The 19,151-nt window shown below is 36.3% G+C and overlaps 1 protein-coding gene across 1 annotated transcript in view; it reads left to right on the top strand.

Moving 5' to 3' along the window:
* CSPP1 (centrosome and spindle pole associated protein 1) overlaps nt 1-19,151 on the top strand; it is a 63,765-nt gene that overhangs the window by 23,405 nt on the left and 21,209 nt on the right. Inside the window, 11 exon segments of the mRNA XM_036401757.2 lie at nt 803-904; nt 1,544-1,626; nt 4,169-4,262; nt 5,206-5,263; nt 8,842-9,032; nt 9,937-10,055; nt 11,034-11,112; nt 11,442-11,562; nt 13,573-13,708; nt 15,699-15,845; nt 17,962-18,074. Of these exon segments, the coding sequence (XP_036257650.1) occupies nt 803-904; nt 1,544-1,626; nt 4,169-4,262; nt 5,206-5,263; nt 8,842-9,032; nt 9,937-10,055; nt 11,034-11,112; nt 11,442-11,562; nt 13,573-13,708; nt 15,699-15,845; nt 17,962-18,074 (1,243 nt within the window).

The following is a 19,151-nucleotide window of genomic DNA, read 5'->3' on the forward strand; positions in this document are numbered from 1 at the left end:
GGAGGTTCATGGCTCTGTCCAGCTCTGGAAAAAGTATAATTTTGATAGCATTTGTTAAGTACTTTGTTTTTCATTGAATACTATTTTTACATTACATTGACTACTATTTTTACCCTATTTTGTCATGATAAGTTGAAGTCCTCCTTATAAAGCCTTTATTTTGCAAGTCAAGAAAAGATCTTTTCAGGAACAGAGCTCTTGTGTCTATACAATATTTGACATCTCTGAAGTTACTTGGAGTTACTATCATATGATTTCACTTCTTGTGTAGATGACTCAAATTTTAGCTCCTGAATTTTTGTGTTCACGGTGTTGGCAGTCTTTTGCCTTGAACAAAAGTCACCTCACCCTTTTAAAGTCTCAGGTGTGTAGTGAAGTGTAGATTGTCATTGAAGCAGCTTTTCATATCTGAATTGGCTGTTTCACCAGACTTGGCCAATAGCTGTGTGCCAAAACCTGTTGAAGACTTTGCTGGCTCCTGGGGATTAAGAGCAGCAAGATCTGTTTCAATTAATGCGGTGTGAGTGTCAAAAGCCCTTTAGCTTTCAAAACTCTTAACCAGGCTCATTAGATAAGGGCTGCAGGAAAGCAGGCTTGGGAATTCACATTCCAGACAGAGAGCTGCCCTGACAGTGCTAGCAAAGTGAATTATTTCTAGAATATTTTGTGGTATTTTCAGGACTGCTTCTGCTGTCCAGTGTGCATTCAGGCAGCAAACGCATTTGCACAAAACTGCTGAACCTTCAATTTCAGATTGGCTGTTCCTGGGCAAGCATAGCTGAGTATTTTCTATTTCTTTAAGGCCCTATCTGAATGAAATGGTAAGAGATGCACCTGCAGATTATGAAGATGAATTAAAGGAGAGAGCACGTGTGCGGCCCTTGTCAAGAACTGGAGATTCTAGGTGTGGTATATCGTGTACTTTTCTGATAATTGCACTGCAAAATCATGGTGAGATGAAAATGCTGAGTTCAAATCCCAAAATATTGTCTGAAATGCCTGATAGTTTTTCCTGCAGCTAGAATATAGTATAACAAGACATGTTTCCTCTGAAAATGGCCATTGAAACTTGCATGCCAGTTTTCTTTTTGAATTAATAGAGCACTTATTCTCAACAGAGGACTTTTATTGAGTCAAATACTGTGGAATCCTGTTTTCATAGTAGTTTTAAAATTTCTTTTTTTCCTCTTGTCTTGGTTTTGCACACCCTGAAATGATCTAAGTGGGTGAGGCAGAAGCAGAGCACTTGGAAAGTCCTTACATAAAGTCTTGACTGGCACCATTCAGTCTGTCAGCATGGGTGAAGTGCTCAACTGAGTCAGTTTTTCTGATGGCTTCAGAAACCACAGGCAAATGGGAATTGTGAGAAGTGCCTTTTTGCCAAGCAGTTTCTTTTTTTGCTTGGGATATTCTTTGGATTGTAGGAAAACTGTCTGTCACAAATGTGCCACATAGTGATGCAAGTGAGTCTGTCATAGTTCCCACAGACTGTGTAGGAAATTCTTGAGTTTGATCACTCTATTTTCCTTTTTTCCTTTGCCAGAAATCAGATGCAGATTAGTTCTTCAGCTAGTGAACAGGCCAAGTCTGCAGGTGAAAGGCGATATGCAACAGGCCTCGTTCTTGGTATGTATAAAAACCTCACTAATAACGCTGAGTTAGCCTTTCTTTGCATATGTGTCGTGGTTTGAAAGGACAGGTGTCTGCTAAGGAAGGCAGGAGCCTTCCCTGAACTGGAGAATGTAAACCCCCTCCCTCCAAATTGTTATAAATTTGAAATTAAGGGGAGCTCTCAGGCAAAGATATGGGAGCAGGAATAACAGCTCTTTATTAGGAAAGAAAATAAAAATGAAATAAACAGTGCGGTAATACAAAACAATACCGACAGAGTCAGAATACAACCTGACACCCTGTTGGTCTGGGACGTTGGTAGCAGTCCAATTGAATGGTGGCTGCAGTCCTCCTGCAGTGTCAGGTGTGGTTCTGTTGGAGCAGGGATCCTGTAGAAGGGTGGAGTTTTCCTCTGAAGATCTAGTGGTGGTATAGATGGGCCTGGTCTTCCTCTGGAAATCCAGTGAAAAGGTGGCTGCTCTCTGGGAATCCAGTGGAAAGGCTGTGCTGGTGTCCCAAAATCTCAGATTATATCCAGGTAGGGATGCTTGGCTCCTCCCTCTGGGCAGAGCTTCTCACAATGGGATGATGTAATTTTTATCAGTCATGCAGTGACACTCAGTGGCCCATTAACAGAAGATATCTCCTGGAGGGAGAATTGGTTTGTGGAAGAGATAAAGAAAACTGCCCAATTAACAGAAGATAACTGCCACACCTCTGACAGATGGCAAATAGAATAGACACATTACCTTGCAATCTAGGACAATGTTATTTCTCCATGTGAATAGTTAAAAACTAGAAAAATGAGCATTGGTTTTTCCTTTTGCTAGTTGTCTCCAAGGCTGGTAAATAAGTGTTATTTACATAGAGAAACTAAAGCAAACCATATTCCTTTCCCCCCTTTACATAACTTACTAATTAATTTTTGACTTACTAATTAATTTTGAAGAGCCCAAGTTTCTTCTTAGATTTCATTAATATTTTAAGGCCCAGATAATGATGAAATTATTTTTCCAAAATGAAGTATGGGAGAAATCTTAACCTCTGTATTGTTAAAGACACAGCTTTACAGTGAATTATAATTGAATCAATATGAAAAATGGTACTGTGAAAAATGATTCTGATTATCTCTCCTGTAGCCAGAAGATTTAGCAGGAAACACTAGTATTGAGTGTAATACAGAGAAATACTGGTGAAGACATAGCATTCTTAGCTGAATTCAGGAAAATGTAAGGCAAGAATAAAAGAACTTTAGTAGTTCTTCAGATGAGAGCTTTTGAAGGCAAGCTAGCTTTGAATTATGGCAAAATAGATTAACAGTTGTCAGAACAATTTCTCTTAATTTTTTCATTTGAATTGACCTGATCTTCAAAGCTATATGTAGCAGGTCAGTTTTTTGGAACTGTTTAAAGGCAGCATTAAACCACTGGTGTCATAGGGGTCACTCTCTGGTCTGCCCAGTCATCTCAATTGAAGTAACTTGAGGACACAGAGGTGTGAATTTGTACTCCTAGCAGTGCTGGTTAGAAGAGTATTGTAAACTATGTTGTGTAAAGATTAAGTAAATTAAAACTGGAATTTTTTCAAAATGGGGAGTGATTGCAGACACTCCCAGACTTACAAACCATGAGGTTATCTTGCACATTCTGGTCACTTTGTAGTCCCAGCACAACAGGGACTGTAAATCACAAATTTGATTTTTACATTAAAAAATCAGTTAGTCATGCATCAGGTTTTGTTGCTGTTCCTTATTTGGCTTTTGTTTTAGATTCTTTCCAGCTTCCTTCTCTTTATTATTCAGGTCTACTTCACCAGAAGTCCAGTCAGTTTGTGTACAGAGTGTCTTAAGAGTCTTTGTGTCTGATAGTCATACAACACAGAACGTGCTGCTGATGTTTTTTGGGGTTTGTTTTTAAAATAATAGAAGACTGCTGCACTTACTGGGGGGGGAACCACGACAAACTAAAAGTTTTTTGTGTTCCTTAAAATCTATGTGAGCTGTTATCACCATTTTCTTTTACATGCACACATCTGTTGGTACTTTGCTAATTCTTAGCAAAGTAGTCATGGGAACCATCCTAAAAGTGGAACAATTTACTTTCCCTCCCCATGGGTTTGACTCCCTTCAGTTTTAATGTTCAGTTTTATGCAGAGCAGTGCCTCATAATTATGGAGTGCTGTAGTGTATCTTCCTTAGGTGAACATAAGATTAAAAAAATAAAAATTTAAGTTACTTTTTTTAGTTGCTGTTGTACCAAATAGCTTTGAAATTTATAGCTTCCTTTTCCTATAAATTAGGAAAATTTATATTTTCCTACCGAAACCAGGAAAATAGTAATGAAAATAATATTGAAAAATTTAGTCTTTTTGATCATCATACTCCAAACAAATTGTTTATTAAAACTAGATATCTTTTTTGTTTTAGTCAGTAGAAATACAGTGTTTGTACAGTCTGCTCTGTTTCAGTTTCTAAATTGACTGAAAGGCAATGTTTTTGTCCAGTACCTTTAGTGTCCTTTGTGGAACATTTACACAAATGTGTGGTCATTTCCATTAGGTGGTCAGGACCGAGAACTTCTTCAGAGGAGAAAGGAGAAATACAGACAAGAGCTAATGGAACAGATGGCTGAGCAGCAGCGCAATAAGAGACGGTAATGGAAAGTTCCTGTCTTTTTAAAAGATAATGGCTGAAATTTCAAGGCATTCCATTAATTCAGTGTGGTAAGAAGCAATTTCATAACTAAGGGATTCCAGGCAGCTGAGTAATACTGCATTTAATTAAACTCATTGTCATGAGAGCTTTCGTTTTTAATGAACATATTCACAAGCTCTCAGTGGAACGAAGAAAACCCAGATACTTTTTCATTTTTACAACTGATTTTTTAGTTTCCTAAGGGTAAAGAAGCTTTAACTAAAGTAATCTTTTTTTGCTGGTACAGCATTTCCTAAGTAGTTGGCAAAGTTGAAAATTATTTTGTTTTCGCCCTCCAATTTTGGAAAGTAACCTTTCATTTTTAAAGCATTTGATCATCTGACTTATTCAGAATAATAAAATATTAATTCTTCTTTACCTACCGGTCACTATCTACTGAATTATAGTCTGGATACATAAAAACACACAGCAATATTAGAGAAGGCATGAGGAATTAAAAATTAGTTACTATTGACTCAATACAACAAAAATTATACTATGCAGAACAAGCCTGAGCCCAGAAATTTCAAAACAGTATTTATTGCTGCACTTTTAAATCAATGTGTTTAATGTTAACTTCTTGAATGTGAATAAAAACTAATTTTTTAGGAATGTCCTGAAAAGTTGTAGTAAATAAGAATTGTGGTGGTTTCTCCTTTTATGGTAGTTGGATTTTTACTAGGTGAAATGGGTGATAGCCAGATACTTCTTGAGAATTCTCTGTATTTACAAATATTATATAATTTCTTTCCCTGATTGCAGAAGAGTTCAAGTGGAATCATTGTCTTCTGTTTTCCTGTATTTTTGGAGTTCTTTTAAATACAAAGTTGTGAATTTGTGCTTTGAAAGAATTAATATAGCTGTTCTTGCTTTCTGATTTGATACTTTTTTTACAAAAACAGTGAGAAGGAACTTGAGCTCTCCGTTGCTGCCTCTGGAGTTCAAGACCCAGAAAAGCAGGTAAGAAATTTGGATTTTCTTTCATCTATATAGCCTATTATTTTTTTCTCACATGCACACTGTGGTTGCTTAGTCACACAGCTCTGTGGAGTTTCTATAAAATGATAAATATTGGGCTATTTAATAGGACATCAGTGCACAACAAAATTGTAGCCCAGGATGATGAGGCTGTGTCTGTCATGGTTTAACCCCAGCCATCAGCCAAGCCTCACGAGCAGCTGCTTGCTCACTTCTTCACCAGTGGGATGAGGGAAAGAAAGAATAGGAAGGATAAAAGCTGGAAAACTCAAGGGTTGAGATGAAGACAATTTATCAAGGAAAGCAAAAGCTGCACACATCAGCAAAACAAAGTAAGGAATTAATTCAGAGCTACCCATGGACACATAGGTGTTCAGCCATCACACATCTTGGGAAGACAAACCATCCCTCCAAACATCCTCCCCTTCCTCCTTCTTCCCCTCACTTTATATACTGAGTGTGATGTCCTATGGTCTGGAATATCCCTTTGGTCAGTTGGGGTTGCCTTTTCCAGCTGTGTCTCCTCCCAGCCCCCCAGCCACACCCAGGCTCCTCACCAGCGTGGCAGCAGAAAAAGCAGAGAGGTCTTGGCTCTCTTTTTATTGCCCTGCTCAGCAATAAAAACACCACCTCTATATTATCAACCCCCTGTTCAGCATAAATACAAAACAAGCCCCCCCCCAGCTGTAAGTCAGTAAACATACTTTCAGCATCAGAGGAAAATATTTTCATGGAAATTATTGAGCATTTTCTTTTGCTGTGTCCAAATAGAAATTTGATACCCACCAACAGTGGGTATCATGGAAAGAATTACTTAGTGTCCAGTGGTAGCCTCTTAAATGCACACTGTAGTAACCTGTCTTTGGGAATGCAAAGTATGCTGCAGAAAGCTTTCTCTCAATTAAAAAAAAGGTTGTTTTGCAGATGAGTTGATTTCATTCCAACAGTTTTTAATTTAAAATTTGTTATTTTTAAAGTGATTCAATATAGGGTTTAGGATTACAAGCATTTTTATAGGATTTTGTAAAAAGCAAGTTGTTTGGTGTCGTTTGTAAGACTTAATGCAGAGTTTCTACTGTCTCCACTTCCTTAGTAAGGTGATGATTACATGAAGAATTTTGATTAGCATGCATCCAGGAGCAGGTTGTCAGCACTAGTAACATTATTAGGAGACTGATAGTCTTGCAGAGACTGACAGAACTTGTGTGATTTGCATGTACTTGCTGTGTGTGCCCAAAGCCATTGCAGCTTGGGTGTGGTGGAGATGTGCTGTTTAGGATGTAGGGTGGTAACTTTCAAGCAAGAATAGACTGGTTATTAAGTTAACTAGTTACTGGTTTAAAATATCACCAGTATTTTTTTGGGAATGCTTTGACACAGATTGAAACTTGTGCCATTTTTGGAGGGTTCAGTAGAAGGGAAAGAAGGTCCTCTTTGCTAGAAAATGAAGGTGGATGAACAGCTAGCTGTAAGATGCTACTAGTCAGATCCTTGTGGGTCCCTTCCAACTCTGAATATTCTGTGAAACCATTTCTTTCTGTGAAACTTGGGAGACAGGAGACTGAGAATGCACACAAGACAAGCAATGAAGCTGAATCAAAATTCTTACTCCTAAATGGGGAGGAAAAACACCTGCCTTCACTGCATAAAGTGTCTGTCATGCTTGTTTAGTCCCTGTTTCAAACTCATTCAGCTCGGTTATTTGGCAAAAATCTGAATCTTTTTTGCTGCTTTAGTTGGTATAGAGGGGTCAGCTGGCTGATCAGGGATTCACACGGTGAAAGGTAGAGGAATAGAGGGTACAGCTGGGAGGCAGGCAGGGGAGGAGGCAGAACTGAGCAGAGGATGCTGGCTCTCCTGGCTCAGCAGGCTGCAAGGTCAGTGTAAACAGTTCTGTGTAATCAAAGCTGACTATGCAGAAGCATGCTGTGCTGCAGCACTCAATACACCATACACATCTCAGTCAGAGTCTGCAAAGTGCCTGTTGTAGGAACAAAATTCTATCCAGAGCAAGTACACAGCATGCATAGTGTTTAAGCACTAATTTAGCTGAAAGCCTTCAATTAAGTTGAATTGCTACATTCATTAGGCATCAGTCACTGTTAGCCTTAAATTGCCTCTCAGGGAGAGATTCTAATTAGGTGCATTTCTTGATTAATTACAGGTTGGTTAAATAGCAATGCCTGATTAAGAATCTATAAAAATGTAGACTGTGGTATGTGCTGCTTGCTTAAACTGAAACAATCCCCAGGATGAACTGAGTACTCAAGTCACATCTGAAATCAGCAGTAGAGCTGAAATCTGGGGCACTTTGGAAATGCTTTCATATTAAAGTTGTTAGTGAGAAAGGTTGTTTTAAATGTTCTGCAGCTCAAGACATTGGATTTGAAAAGACAAAGTCTGTAGACTTCTTTATAAAATTCAGTTACTTTAGCTAGTATCTGTTATCCAATTCTATGTTCTAGAAATTTGAAATTAAATACTATAAGCAAATACTTACGTCTAGTAGATTTTGAGAATTTGTGTCTAAACACTGTATTCCTTGATTGGTGAGTACTAACTGCTTTGTATACACTGTCTTGCAGCTAAATGATGAGGAGGTAAAGATTTAATATTTTGTTGAAATATTTCCATATTGTAGGGTGTATGGTTTTCTGGTAGATATTAATATGTAGCTGGTTTCGGATATTACTTTCTCCCAATGCATGTTAGTTGAAGAACTTCAATATTAGGACCAATAAATTCAGAACAAAATCTCTTTTACTTATGCAGTGTATGATTTTTTCCCATTCTTCTATTCTATTGCCTTACTTAAACAAACATTAGAATAGTTATGCAGAGCAGCTGCTGTAAGGGCTTTCTGGGTGTGATAGGATAGTTCTGAAACTGACTCGCATGCCTTCACATGATTTGCTTGTTGCTTTTGACTTTTTTCTGAGGCTGACAGTTATCAATAAACATTTGCTACTTCTGTTTTAAAAAGAACTGCCTCCAAAAACTTGTAATTTTTGTGATTGAAAAAATTAATAAGATCAAAGGAATTCAAAAAGTAAAATAATGGTATTGAAGGAAATGTTTATTGGAAAAAGTCTCACTGTGTATTTGTATTTTAGTTTTTACTGATTATGAGCTATTTCAATCTTGGGTTGGAGGGGAGGGATTTCAGAAACTTTGCTTTGCATAATATGAGTATACTGTCACTGTGGAAAATTGACAGCTGTAGATAAACTGTTCTAAAGACATGTTCTTTTTTCTGGACATTACCTAGATATACTTTATATATTTCCTGAAACCAATGACAAGGTTGCTTTTTGTAAATCTCTGATAAAAGTTCTGGATTACCTTGTAATACTGGATTCCCAGTAGATCACTGGGAGAAAAAAAATGCAGTTACTAGAAATTTGAAGATTTGAAATTTGAAAGTTGAGATCCAGTGAAGTGTTTAACCCATCGTAAATGGAGGTTCAGAATATTTCCTAGTAATAAGGCAACTGTTTTGTTTTGGTTTTTTTTCTCTCTCTTTTTCTTACTACTTCTTTTTTTTTTTTTTTTCCCTTCAGCCAAATAGATTGAAGCAGTTTGGCTTCACAGCAAGAGCTTTTGAAGAGAAGGTACCTCCTGAAAGGCCCAGGGTGGCTTTCCAGACTCCAATGCCAGCCCGTTCAGCCTCTCCAGTGAATGAAGACTCTCAGAGTGATAAAGACTTTCAGAGGGGTCTAGTCAGCAGTCTTGGGGAAATGGTGGTTCCCAGGTGCTTCACCATCATGTTCATTTTACATGTTAAGTAAGATTGTTGTTTAGCATGTTATTACTGCTGAGGTAGAGCTCAGTAGTACTCTTGATCCTTCTCCAAGGAGCTGATGAAGGTAGAAATAATATTTTGACAATTAACAGAAATCTAACTACTTTGCACTGGAATAAACTTTTAATGTCAGTTTCCTCATAGTTCATTTGAAAGCATCCATGGAGGCTGGATTATCTCTGAAGGCAGCTCTCTCATAGTGGATGTTTGTGTAGGACAAGGGTTGAGCTGTAGAATTTATGTCCATGTAATCTGTAATATGGAATCATGTTGTGAGAATGCTTAGGCCCATGCCCTGCAGAGTCCTTGTTTTCAGAAGGCTGATGTGGCACCAGTTTGGCTCCTGTTAATTAAGCAGTCTCCCAGGGCTGAGCTCAGGAATGCACTGTAAGCAAGGACAGCTTCCACTGGGTGCTGTGATTGTGACTAAACTGTTCAGAGAGAGAAGGATCTCCAGGCACGTGGCTGAAGCTGTGCTGTGCTATTCACCCTTTGACCAGATCTTGCCTTGTTTTCTTTACTGATGTAGCCAGGAAGTGCCATTAACTGAGCCACTTATAGAAGGAGTGCTTGTTTTGTGTTCTTAGATCTCTGGAATAGTCTGGGTTCATGTACTGCTCCCTCAGGGAAGGTTAATTCCCTGCTGAGATTTATTGTATCTTGTTCCTGCATGTCACTAATGAGAGGTCTTAAGCTGAACTAAATCTAGAATTTTCCCATAATGAATTCTCCTTCTACCCCCATCCCTGCTTCATTTTCTTTCCCTCCCTCTTCTCTCCTCCCCCCACTTCTTCTAATGATACCTTTTCAGTTGTACAACAAACCAAGGAATTGTGTCCCTTTTTTCTTTAAGGCTTGCACCGTTGCCACCACCTCCACCACCCGTTTTGACAGACAATTATAAAACACCTTATGATGATGCTTATTACTTTTATGGGGCAAGGAATCCTTTGGATCCTGCTCTTGCATACTGTAAGTTGATGATTTTAGCTGGTTGTTAGAGTGATTCATATGACTGCTTTTGATCTAGTTAAATGATGAAGAATGTACAACTTGCAACAGCAAATTAAACCTATCTTTAAGATGTGTATTGAATGAAAAAGGCTTTTTTTTTCCAATACTGTTTTTGAATGAAGTAATTTTCTCCAGCAACAAAAAGGGCTGTGATTTCCTGAAATCTTATTCATCACTCAGATTTTTTGCTGTTACTCCTCCCAGATAATTTTCTTTATAATATTGATAATTCAAACACTATTTCCTAAAATCACTTAAATAATAATTAATTACATATGTAGGTGTTGTTGCAATTTCAGGTATAATTATCAATATTTTAAAGATATTTATTAATACATTGAATATATTAAAATAATGTATGAAGTGGTCTACTTTTATATTTTAAAACTCCTTTTTTTTGTCCTTTGCTTCATGATGATTTCATGATTGAAGCTATTGTGATTTGCGTAGGGAGGGACTGGAGTGTGTGGTGTTCAGGTGTTCATTTTTCTCCTTTTTTATTTTTTAGAGAAAAAAACAGAAATACTTTAAATTTTTTTGTTCCATCTTCTTAGAAAAGGTAAAGTAAAGGAAAAAAAACTTGGAAAAATAACTTTTACTAGTTGATTTGAATGACATTTGGAAAGAATGAGGATGTGTCACCATTAAGCGACCAATTTAATCTTGTTATTTGAGGTAAAATATGTTAATGAAGTAATTTGTAAAATCTGAAGGGATTTAGTTGAATTTAAGAAATAGATTTGTACCTTGGCATTGTATTTCTTGCTTTAGAGGGCATTAAGGGTTAGCTGAGTTTGTTATAGAAGCTGAGAGTTCTGTTTGTTCTATACTCACAGAGTTTGAGTGGTGAAGTCTGTTTTTTTAGATAATGACAAATATTTATATCTGAGCATTCAAAATTTAAAATATGGTTTATTTTGGTTTTTTACTTTGCAGATGGTACAGGAATGATGGGAATGCAACCCACACCTAGTCTGGATCCTCCTTTAGGCCAAGCTCCAGTAGAGCAGCCTGTGTAAGTATTATCTATATTTGTATTCTTTGTGTGTATTTGTCTATATTGATTTTTTTTTTTGTGTTGGTAATATTTTGCTGAGAACAGATATACCTTTGAAATAAAATGTGTTAAAGACAACTCTTCAAACTTCTATTTAGACAATAAAAGAAAAATTCATTGAACTGCTATTTTCATATGGATTTAAGAAAATGTTTGAGATTATAAACCGCCAGGCTATGGGAAACAACAACTCTTAAATACTTCAGGAAGGGATTTTTTAAAAAAATTTTTACCCCACTCTGGACCCTGTGATGTTTTCCTTTTATATATGTGATTTTTCAATTTAGAAGCAACATTGGACAGAGGGATACAGGAGACAGACAAAGAAGCACAGGAGTGTATTCTGAGGAAAAAACAAAGCCTTCCAAAGAAGCAACATTATCTTATCAACAAGAATTACAACAGCAGGTACTGAGTGATAAAGCTTCTAACTCTTCATTCTTTTATTTTTTGACATATGATGGTTTTAACTATAGTACTCTTTCAGAGAACTTTATGTAGCATACAAATAAAAAGCTTTTTAACTCTCCTTCCTTTCATCACTTCCTTCCTCTTACTCTGCTTTAGCTCATTTTAGCTCTTCAGGTGGACAGTAAGCTCTTCAAATTTTTTGTCAGAGGCAGAGAGAATGTTAAGAATCTTACAGCAAACAGATTAGTTCCAGGCATGTATCTTTATATAATTATTTTCATGAAGACAAGAACCTGCATCTTGAAAGGAATGGCTTGTATTGCTCTGATATTCCATTATTGCTATAATTATTAGGAACAGTCTAATTTCTGTAATTTCTTCATGATCATTTGGACACTAATTCAACAGTTTGCCAAATATTTATTTCCAGTGTGTTTGTAGGTGGTGTCTCATTTCTTTTTAGCTTCTCTTTTGATAGACGAGACAATTTTTTGTGTCTCCTGTTCCAGTAGACACCTTAGTCCCATACTCACTTTAGTGGCCTTTTGCTGCTGCACCTTGTGGGAGTTTATAGTTATAAAATGTATTTGACCCTGATGAAACATGTTACTTTTGCAGAAATTTTCCTAGAACCCAGTTCTGGGGCACTTAATGTTTTCTTATCTTATTTTTTATGTATTTCCTTTGTAGAGGTAAATAATATCTATAAAAATACTGTAGTTCTGATTATGTTTGTGCATAAGGGATAAAGGAAAGGCTGTCAACCAAGGGCAAACAGATAGTAGAATAACCATTTAGGAATAGTGTCAAGTACTGTACATGTGGTTGTCTGAAGGCATTTTCTCACTGTAGTCCTAAGTAAGTATTACCTTGCAATATAAGACTATGCACAATATGACATAAAGGTCTAATAAACATGGCATGATACAATCTTTCATAGTTGTTATGGTTGAAAGCAATCAGGATATTCTTCTTTTTGCTATAGATAAACCTGACTGATGATTTTTGTAGACAGTTGAAGGAGCTAGATGGATCTTTATTTACTCATTATATCTCTTATGGAATTGTGCTTACTTGTTGAAGGGACATGAAAGAATCATAGAGGGGCCTAGGTTGGAAGGGAGCTTAAAAATCATCTCGTTCCAGCCCACTGCCATGGGCACCTTCCACTAGATCATGCTGTGTGACACCCCAGCACAACAACCTGGCCTTGAACACTCCCAGAGATGGGGCATCCACAGCTTCTCTGGGCAACCTGTTCCAATGCCTCACCACTTCATAGTGTTTTATCTAATTATATTTATCTAATGAAATGTTTTTCTAATGCACATGAGAAATAAACTTAAGAAAAATACATTAATATATTTCAAATACATAAATAGTTAATGTTTTAAAAGTTTTGAGTAAAAGATGGACTTTTTAACAGCTGTTCACTTTATACATTCTATAAATTAGGAGACTTAATTACATAAATGATTTTGAAGGAAAAGAAGAACAAAGCATATGAACATTCCTGTGTTACATACATAGATCATAGTGAATTACCACTGGAAACTATTTTATGAGTGATTGTAGAATTGTGTAGGCATTTATTATTAGGAGTCATGTCCAGTGTAAGTTTTGTTTAAACAAAACATACCAGATTGAGAGAAGCAAGTGCAATAATATTGTAGAATTTTGCCTTTTTAATTTTCAGCCAGTATAAACATCTCTATCAAAGATCCAGAGATATGGAACTTTTGATCTAGTGCAAATGTCACATGTGGACATTTCTGGAAGTTGGAAGTTTTATGATGTGTAGGATGTTTCTCTGATAATGCACAACTGGACAAGCACAACAGAATGCAATGCACTGTCTGCAGTGTAGACAGTGAACTATTTGGATGTTCTTGCTCTAGATGAGGGAAATAGATAATGAGAGCATTCGGTTTGCTCTGTTAACTTTTTATTCAACTTCTACTTAAAGTGATATTATTGTGGAACTAACTGTGGTTGGATTGTTTTTAGATAAGAGAGAGAGAAGAGCGCCGCAGACAAGAGCGAGAAGAAAAGGAGAAGTTAGAAGCAGAAATGAAGAATTACAATCCCTGGGGAAGAGGTGGTGGTGGTGCTCCTCTCAAAGATGCAGAAGGAAATCTGATAAGTATGTTTGTGAAAATTATGGGTTGTCTTTTCAAGCCTGATGCTTTCTTGCTCTTGTAAGGGCTCTATTCAGCCATATTATTCCTTGTTTTGTAACACTGGTAGCCCTTGACAAATAAGACTTGTTTCAAGGAGATGTACTCCAGGAATAATTGAGTTATTATTTTGATTTCTGTAGAATCATTGAAAGAGTACAATCCAAACAAAATAGGAAACACAGGATATGTCAACTATGAGTGAAGACACAATGCAGTTGTAAAGGGAGAAGGAGGAAAACAAGCTGTCAGAATCATCTGTAATACAAATATGCTAAACTCGTTGTGAAGATTTTTATTTAAGCATGTCCTAGGAAACAGGTTTTTAGGTTTTTTTTTTATTTCTAAAAGTGATTTCTAGGCTTAGAAATCTCTATTTGCGACACAAAAAATGGAAATGTGTTTATATAAATATACAAAGCTAAGTGGAATATTTATACTTCCCAAAGTAACACTGCTGGTAAATGGTTATATAAAGAGCACTCAGCAGTAATGTTTTATAAGGCTTGCTTTTCTCCAAGTTCTGTTTTATACAAGATGGGAGGAGGGAGCTGGAAGATAGCTATGATCCAGCTTGTTCATCTACCCTTCCAGTAAATCATTAAATATTTACTGGATAACAGTTTATATATGAAAGTAATTTGTTTCAGTTCTATGACACCTGAGCAACATTTGTCAAAATTAATAGTATATTTTGAGAGTAGTGAGTAAAGTTTAAATGCTTTTTAAAGATTTTGTGGCCAAATTAAAAGTTTAGAAGCTTGTATTAAGGATCCAAGCTTGTGTTTCTCCTCAGGGCAGATAGAGGTGTTCATACTGCCTGACTTCAAGCACTATATTTGTGTGTTTGGCTTCTTCCTCTAGGCTTCAACAGTGGTGTGACTGGAAATGTAAAGGTCTCATACTGACCTGAGCTCTACACATAACTGCTGAGAAGTTTTTCTCTGTCTGTAAATGAGAAACCAAGAGAAAGAAGCTTCTTACCTTGTTTTCCTATATTAAATATGTAAAATACTTTTCCCACCATAGCTTGGCAGCGTGATGGATAAGCTATGAGTCGAGTGTTGTGAAACAGGACATGCTTTCTGACATGTCTTTTTAATGTGGTGTGACTTGTCTTTTATCCTCTTAAAAATGTCTGTAAATAGCTTTTTACCACACTCTGATATATGCAAAGGTTGCTTTACAGAGAGGCATTGAATTTAAAGTTCTTGGAATCTGTGTGCTTAAATGACTACAGTAATTCATAATTATCAGAAACACTATTTCAAAATGTAATCTGAAAACTGTGCAGTGCTTTTTTGTTTTGAAATGAGCCTTCTAAGTGTAGTATGGTAACATTTCAAAACCAGCTGAAATTAACATCTTTGATCAGGCACCATGTAAATTTTGATGAAAATGTCACATAATGTTGCTTTGCTTACATATTGAAATCTGCACCTGGATTATTACTGAAGACATGAAGACCAAAATATGCTTCAGTGCTTCAATTGCACTTATTTCCCTCAACAGTAATTAGAGAGATTCAGCACTTAAAATATCAATACTAAACTCAGAAGTATTTTACAGCTTTAAGGAGATAGAAGAAATGGTGGTTTCTAAATATCTCTTTCAACACAGACTTGACAGTCAATTTTGTCTTTTGAGTTCTTTATCTTTCCAATTAATTTTTTTTTTGAGACAGGGGAGAAGGGAGGTTTGTTGTGAAGAATCATTCCTGACAAAAGAAAAGTGACAAAACGAATCTTTTAATCTGTTAGTTAATAGTACCTAATTATTAGAATCTCACCCTTAGCTTCTGTATTTTTGTCTTTGCCTGATTTTTTTTGTTTCCATGGCTGATATGCTCAGGAAAAGTGGAATCTGGTCAAAACCCCCTGTATTTTGGAGAATCTACAGTGTACATGCCTTGATCAGATTAAAACACTATAAACAGTTATTTCCCCTTTCCTTTAGCGGACTTGAATGTCATGCACAAGCGAAATGAAGAGGCTTATCATAATCCAGAGCCAAGACCATATGAAGATAAAAGGGCTATTGTTGACCTAAATTTGGCCTCCTCGAGACCTGAGAACTCAGAAGCATCTACAAATAAAATAGCAGGTTTTTAAGAATACTGTATTACTCCTATAACTATCCTTAAGTCTTAGTGATCAAAATCCATAGTTCTTTACCTCTTTCTGGTAGTCCTATGATAGTGTTAGTGCTCTCTGCCTGTGAAGTCAGTATCATGCTTATTTCCCAAATTTCTTCATTGCTGTCACTGTGTGCTCTTAAAATCTTATCTGTCTTATCATCATGATAACTAAAGCTGTTATAGCCCTGAAGAGTCAGGATCAGTATATTAATTTTCCAGATTTGATGTTTCTAATCAAATCTTTGTACATGTTTGTCTTATTTTTAAATGACACAGTAAAATACAGCTATGTAGTAGGTGAGACTGGAATAAAAGGAGATCTTCAGGTGTATGATGTTAGAGGTTAAGGTGAGATTGGTACAGTAACTAGGTTAACAAGTTCTGAAAGTTACAGGTAAATTGGGTACATATGGAGCCCTATGCACTGCCCCCAAGTTCTAAGGATTTTGATTTATTTTCATATTTTAAAACTAATGCATTTTTATCTTCTAACATTTTGTGAGACATCTAAATGAGAGCACTGTGTTACTCCAGATCTGTCCCTAGTTTAGCATGGGCGAAGGCCAGGATTGGTGATGGTCTTCTCAACTCAGCTTAGATGCTGCTTTTCCTTATCTTGTTTGAATTGTTGCACTTCTTAATAAAGAATTACATGGTATTGCAATATACAGGTTGTATATTTAACCATTTAATAAGAAGTGAAACAGGAAGGCTGTTAAAGTAATGATGTTAAACAGCTAAGAGCTTCTTGTTTAGATCACTTCTTTTGGGATCAGGAGGTGGTGCAGATCAATGAGGGGAACTTTATAGTCTTGCACTTAGAATTTGATCAGCCATGTAGTAGAGTGGCTTTGTGTATGTTTTGGTGGGTTTGGTTACTTGGTTTTGTGGGTTTGTTTGTTTTTTTTTTTTGGTACACTGCCTTGTTAAAAGAGGAACCTGCAGGATAGTAGCTGGTACACAGCAGGCATTTTCCTTGATACTTTCTGTAGTAACTTGTCTGTCTTGCACCCATGCCATCTAAATGGTATATAAAAATTTATTCTGCTTTTTTATATGGAAGTAACTCCATCATGAAAGAGCCTCATGTAAATTTAGTTCGATTTTGGAAGGATTCAAGCATTGCTTCCATGTAAGGAAAAATAATTCTCCTTGGTATGCAAACACATGTTCCTAAGGCTAGGCTGTAGCAGTAAACATGAGAATTCCTATGAGAACACTTTAATGTGTTATTTATGCTTTCATCTGACTTGGATGTTACCATATAGGGAAATGTAATGCTCATCTCAGCTCAGTGGAGCCTATGGTCTTGAACATCTTTGAGGCACCATCCTTCAGAGCAGACATGATATGAGTGAAGAACATGCTGCATGAGCTGGAAAGTTAACACAACTTCCTCTACTTTTCCTTTACTTCCCTTCTTTTTCCTCTGCTTCTGTTCTGCAAAACCTGCTCTGTGTGGTATCTGAATTAATCCTCCTATCTAGAGCTTTGGGGACAGTACGGTTATGTCGTGGTTGTAACTCAGAGCTAAAGGAAACCTGACACTTCAAACTTTATAGGACAGAAAACACTTAATACTGGCAGAATTCAGATTTCTGACTGCTTAGAATTTTATTTGCCAGTCTGGGGCTTTGCTTTTTGTAGCATCCTTTGCTATTTTGTGTAAATATTTGTTCTGATAGGATGCTCTGTTTTTAAAGAGAGAATGAACCTGAGGAACAGAACTGTGTTCTAAGTCAAAGGAATTGCAGCAGTAAAGCTACGAGGTGTACAGTATTTGCTATTCTAATTAATTTGCAGGTAATGTTCTTAGATACTAAGCTGCAAATTGAACAGTAGAATAGGTGATTTTAGTAGGTGTTATTTTGTAGAAATGCAGCTCACTTGGATGGTATTAAACACCTCAAACCTGGCAGTTATTGTAGGCAGAAAATGTAAGAACTTTCAAGCCCAGCTATAGTCTTTGAGTTACGACTGCCATAATCTTGCTTTTGAAACAAGTGTCTTGGATTCCCCCTTCCTCACTCTGGCTTCCTGTCTTAGGTTTGTTTTTGATCTGTAACCTTTCCCCTCCCTTAGGTATTACATTTGCACAGGCCTCTCCTTTTGCTCGAGGTAATGTGTTTGCTGAGCCTCCGTCTCCAGAGCAGCTAAAGCGACAGGAATCCTACAAGAACTTCCTGCGTCTACAGGTGAATGCTCATGCCAGATATCATCCAGTGAAATAAATTGTACAAAGAGGATTTGCACTCAGAGTAAATCATCACTGCCCACCAATGACCTTACCTGTGCTATCACAGCCAATTCTGCACACAAGAGGTGTACTAAAAGCTACATACCATAGAGTTTCTTGGATTTTGGCGTACTTAATAGCTTCACTTAGACAAGCATTTCTTAATAGTTGGCTTCTATAATCTTTTTTTTATGTACACCTCTCTAAATATGGTATTGAGTTCTGAAACTGTTTGCATATATAAATGACTACAGAAATCAAGATATTTGCCCTTGGAGGTCTACATGACAAAAACACATGTTCATCAAAAGGAAATGGTGATCAGTGATAGTGTAGTTATTTATTGATGGGTATATAAAACCTGGTTGTTCCTCAACCAGCTTATGTTTTCTGTCCATAATATTTCACATTTAATCTTATGCTGCATGAATTAAATATCAGTGTAATTAAATACAAATATCAAGGTATTTAGATATAGACAATTTATGTAATTTAAATTTTTTATTTAAAATTTTTAAATTTTAAATTTTATAATTTCGATAATAGATAATTTAAGAGACTACTAAAGTCATACAGTAGTTGATGTGGATCTCTTGAAAAGAAAAGATCAAGGGTTTTTTTCCATGCAAAGGGCTGCCAAATAGACTAAAGAATAGGCAGATCTTTTGCTTCAGTAAGTCAGAGCTTTATCTAATAATACTGCAATTGTGGAATGGAAAAAAGATAATTACCGTATCTTTTTGGTTTCCCACCTTCCATTATGTAAGCAGTGAATAAAAGTGTTACTCCAGCACATCTTGAACCAGCTTATGTTTTCTGTCCATAATATTTCACATTTAATCTTATGCTGCATGAATTAAATATCAGTGTAATTAAATACAAATATCAAGGTATTTAGATATAGACAATTTATGTAATTTAAATTTTTTATTTAAAATTTTTAAATTTTAAATTTTATAATTTTGATAATAGATAATTTAAGAGACTACTAAAGTCATACAGTAGTTGATGTGGATCTCTTGAAAAGAAAAGATCA

Source organism: Molothrus ater, chromosome 1 (genome assembly GCF_012460135.2).
Source record: "Molothrus ater isolate BHLD 08-10-18 breed brown headed cowbird chromosome 1, BPBGC_Mater_1.1, whole genome shotgun sequence".
Lineage (NCBI taxonomy): Eukaryota > Metazoa > Chordata > Aves > Passeriformes > Icteridae > Molothrus > Molothrus ater.